General features: G+C 60.2%; 1 protein-coding gene across 1 annotated transcript; it reads right to left on the bottom strand.

Annotated features, from left to right (window-relative positions):
- Positions 1-483: 483 nt before the first annotated feature.
- On the bottom strand, positions 484-4,214 carry LOC118658509. The gene is made up of 5 exons (XM_036314033.1): positions 3,692-4,214; positions 3,329-3,375; positions 2,564-2,945; positions 1,408-1,521; positions 484-1,102 (listed from the first exon to the last, which is right to left on the bottom strand). Exons 1-5 carry the CDS (start codon positions 4,212-4,214, stop codon positions 564-566), a joined length of 1,605 nt encoding a protein of 534 aa, XP_036169926.1. The 3' UTR covers positions 484-563.
- Between the last annotated feature and the right edge of the window lie 405 nt (positions 4,215-4,619).

The raw sequence follows: 4,619 nt of genomic DNA, 5'->3' as shown, positions 1-4,619 counted from the left end.
GCATCTCTTGGATCTCTGCCTAAAACTGCAATTACAGCCACAAGGAGGAAGTGAGATGCTCCCGAGAGCCCTGGCCATGCTTTCAGCCCTGATGGAGCCTTGGACCCACCAGGAATTCGTTCCTTCTTCCCCATACATCCCAATGACTTCCTTAAGCTAGCCAGGTGCCCACAGCTCTACAGCAAAAGGTGACAAACATCTCCCTCCTCCCTCCCAACGGGCTCCCTCCCTCCCCCCAGATCTCAAGCAGAACACAATATAGCCGCAGTCCGAGCCCTGGCACAGCCGGCCAGTCTTCTGGATGCCAGATTATTTTTAAAAAGAGCAAACCAAAAGCTAAGCCCGGAACAAAAACACAGCCACGGAGAAAAGGGTCCACCCGCGTACAATGCACCCAAGCCTAGAGAAAAATAGGCACACAGAAGCACTCCGCAATGCGCTCACAGGCACCCCGCCTCCCCCCACCCCCACCGCCCTTCGGTGCTCGCACAAATCTGCGCTGATCACAGAAGCAGCTTCGGTTTCTCTCCCCGAGTCCGTTCGCATCTCTCAGCCCCGGTCTGTCACACATCACACACCTCCCCGCGCCAAGGGCTCCTGCGGCCGGGAGCCCGGGACCCCTCCAGCCTGAATCCGCAGCGCTGGGCTCTGCGGAGGGCGCCTCGGCTCCGTGGCTCCTTCCTTGGCGGGTCCTCACGGACCACGGCGCTCAGCCGGCCCCATTCTTGGCATTCACCGCGTGCCTTAATTGTATGGACATTTAAATCAAGGTCCGCTGTGAACACGGAGAGAGAGGCCTTTCTCCGGAGGAAGGCGAGGAGGGAGGAAAGGTGGAAGAAATAAAAGGGGATGGGAAAGAAGATGGAATGGAAAAAAAAACACACCACACACACAAAAACCAAACAGGGAAAAAGAAGTAAAAAGCGGCGCTGGTGCGTGCGCACTGACAGCGGGGAGAGGGGTGGGGGTGGGGGAGCGCCGGGAGGAAGGACCACAGCATCCTCTCCACCGCAGCTCCCCCAGTCACTCAGACAATGAGATAACGGCGACGTCTTCCAAAGGCTCTTTGTTCTCCCCCATCCTTTCGGATCCAGGCTTTTTCCTGCAAAGCGGAGGGGGTGGAGGGCGTGAGTGGAAGTGGGAGGCGAAGGGGTGCCTCCCCCGTGTTAATTACCCGGACTCCCCTCGCCCCTTCCCCGCGCCTCGCCTCCCCTGCAGCTCCAGACAATGAAAAAAACATCAACCCCACCTCGCCCCAGCGCGGCCAGCCCTACCCACCCATCTCGCCGTCGGCTTGGCCTAGGAAACTGAAGGGGTTAGGAGGGTCAAGACCAGAGCAGGGGGACCAGGAGGGCAGTGGGGGCGCGACTGCGGCTGCCCGGGCCGGGCCACCACCGCCGCCCTTACCTCGCCGGCCGAGTCCAGGCGTAGCGGGGCCGGGCGTGCCGCTGAGTGAGCCGCCCTGGTCCGCGGCAGGGATCCGGGAACCAGCCTTCCCGGACCCGCCTGCTGCGGTCCTCTCTCAGGTCCCAAGTGGTGGAGGGGGAAAAAGGAGAGAGAGAGAGAGAGAGGGAGAGAGAGAGAGAGAGAGAGAGAGAGAGAGAGAGAGAGAGAGAGAGAGAGAGAGAAGAAGAAGAAGAAGAAGAAGAAGAAGAAGAAGAAGAAGAAGAAGAAGAAGAAGAAAAGAAAAAACCCATAAGAGCGAGGCCCATCTGGCCCCTCATCAGCTTTGTCAAGTCTTGCATACGCTAAAATGCTAATGACCTAGATAGCTCATGCAAAATGCAGCAGGGAGGGAGGAGGGAGGGCGGTGGGAGGGAGGAAGGGAAAGAGTGTGTGGGGGGGGGCAGAGCTAGGGAGGAGACGGGGGAGGGGGAGAGAGAGAGAGAGAGAGAGAGAGAGAAAATATATATGTCTTCGAAGCACCCCTGCCCCTCTCCCCACCCCATCCCAAACTGTCAACGGGTTTTACCAGGTAAGGGGCGGGCGTGGATTTAAAAGGTCACTCGCGTCTAATGCGGCTGTCTCCCTGGATCCAAAAAGGGAGAGGGCCGGAGGAGGAGAGTCCCCGAAGCCAAAGGGATAATAAGATATGATGCGAAGCCCCCTCCCTCCCTGCCCCCTCCACCTCTCCACTCTGTTTACACACAAACCCAAACGCCTCCTTCTGTGTGCACATGGACAGATCGCATTTTCATCAGTTTCTCAGCCGCCTATGACAGCCGCCCGTATTCACATCCCCAGCAAGACTCATATCGTGAACTCGAAGAGGGGTTTTACCCTCCCGACCCCTCTTCTTCTCGCAGTCCCCTTTAACTGGCCCGTCCCCTCTGGCCTCTCCCTCGCCCCACTATTGCCCCAGCCCTCCAGACAACGTCTCGGGCTCCCACTTTGCCCTAAGCCTTCTGGTCCCCAGTTTCTCCTCCAACACTCAGACCTCCACAAGGTGAGGCAGGGGAGCGGGAAAGCGAAGCGAAGTCTATCTGATCTCCCACAACCCAGCTCCCTTTCCCAGAAAAAACAAACCCAACGCCTCCCCAACACGGACACTGCCCCAACACACCGAAAAGATAGATGCAATTCAATGTGAATACCCTCAGAGGTCGGCGCGGGCGGGCGCCCTGGGCGTCGGAGATCTCGCGAATTCCCGAGCCAGCGCTCTCGCGCACCCCTTCTCGCCGAGCTCCGAGTGCTTTGTCCGGGGGTACCACTCCAGGTCTTTGCCTTGTTGTTCCTCTTTCTTCACAGACTGGTTGCAGTCCGCAGCGTGTCAGCCCCGCCGAACGAAAGGCAGCAGATCTACTGGAATAAAAGGGACCGAGAGAATAGACAGACAGATGACAGAGGGAGGGATGCAGAGCGGAAGGCACATCTAGGGAGCGGCAGCCAGAGCCCCTTCCCGGGGGAAGGGGCGGGCGGCGGGAAGGCGCGCCCGGTCGCTCCACCTAGCAGGAGGAAATGATAACCGTGATAAGGAGCATCGTGAAGATCATGAGCATGATAAAAAAAAAAAATTCCGAATCTCCCTTTGGTGACCAGAGCTGGCGGGCAGGAGGGACTGCACCGCTGGCGGCGGCGGCCGGGGGGGAAGGAGAGGAGCGCAGGAGCAAAGGTTGTGGCGGCAGTAGCCTCAGATGAATAATAATAACGCGCAGCGCAAGTTGCGGTTCAGCCTGGAAACCCAGCCCTCTGCGTGAACTCGCGTCGAGTGGGGATTGCAGGGGATGGGGAAGAAGGGGGGAGGGGAGAGGAAAGGAGGGAGGGGAAGGAGGGGAGAGAGGCAGGCAGAGAGGGACAGAGAATTTGGAGCCTTTTCATTGATCCTTACCAAGCCCTCATCTCGTCCGCCGTCCTCTTTGGGTGCGGCCGAATCTCCTTTTTTTAAAAAAATTATTATTCCTTTAACGGATTATTCAGCTAAAAGAAGCCACATCTGCTGACTGTACCGAAAACAAGAGGATTAGGAGCCGGTCCACAGAGCCCGGCCCGCAGCCCCCCACCCCCTCTCTGCACCAGCACACGTCATTCTCACTGCCCCCGGGTACCTCCCTCTCCTTCTCGCTCGGGGAGAGCTGTGCCAAAGAAAATGCGGATCTGGGGAAAGTGAGAAGTGGGAGCGCTCGGAAGAGCGGGAAAGCCAAAGCTGGAGGCGGCGAGGTGCACCCCCACACTCACATGCGCTTCCGTTTACCCGTTTCTATCCTGGGAGAAGGGGGAGCTTTCTCCGTGCCCACACGCGCCACACTCGCAGGGGTCCGTGCCCTGCGCCCCTGATCTAAACCCGGCAGCACCAGTTCCAGGCAGACTCCCCCACGGGACCTGGGGCGTCCAACTACCCCTGGGCCCACCGCCCCTTTCTCCTCCTTCCCCTTCTTCCGCACCGGGAGCTGCGGCAGCGCGGCTGGTCCACTCCCTGTCTCTCCCACGTTTGCAAATGGAGTGGGGGGCTCAGGGCACCCGCACGCCTTCTGCTTCTCGACCCCAAGGTTTCCGCGGGCCGCGGCGCGGGCGAGGCCGGGGTGGAGGTGGTGAGGGGACGATGCGGCGGATGCGGTTGACATCACTGCGGAGAGCGCGCGGCTGTCCCGCCGCTCCGAGCGCCTTTGCACCTCCTCACCTCCAACCCCCTCTCTCCGCCCAAGCAGGCGTCTGGGCAGGACAGCGGCGGGGGGTGGGAAGAAGGGTAGGTGGAAGCGGGGGTAAAGCAGTCCCATCCCCCGCACCCCTGCAGTCAAGGTGAATGTGAAGGAGAGTGGGCGCGCGTGCCCGCGTCTCTGGATGCGTGCGCGTGCCCCTCCCGGCTCCCCCATCCCAGCCCTCGGCGCCCCGCCGGCCGCCCGGGCCAGATGGACGCTGGAGATTAGAGGCACAAAGTGCGCCTCCACGTCCGGCCGCCACCCGTCCCGCGGACATTGAGATTCACTTCGGGAAAGCGCCTTTTGTTGTGGAGGTTTTGGCGGTGTGGTGTGTTTTTCCGGGAGCACGGAGTTAGCTAGGCCTTAAGGAAGCCCTCAGAATGAATCTGCCCGTAAGAACAAAACCCTAGGACGCCCCCGGCCTCGACCTCCGCCCCACCCCCGCTAAAAACCCAGCGCCAGCCAGGAGAAATCTGCGGTATT

The sequence above is a fragment of the Myotis myotis genome, unplaced genomic scaffold (genome assembly GCF_014108235.1).
Source record: "Myotis myotis isolate mMyoMyo1 unplaced genomic scaffold, mMyoMyo1.p scaffold_m19_p_6, whole genome shotgun sequence".
NCBI classification, from domain to species: domain Eukaryota; kingdom Metazoa; phylum Chordata; class Mammalia; order Chiroptera; family Vespertilionidae; genus Myotis; species Myotis myotis.
This window is presented reverse-complemented; position numbering and strand designations above follow the sequence as displayed.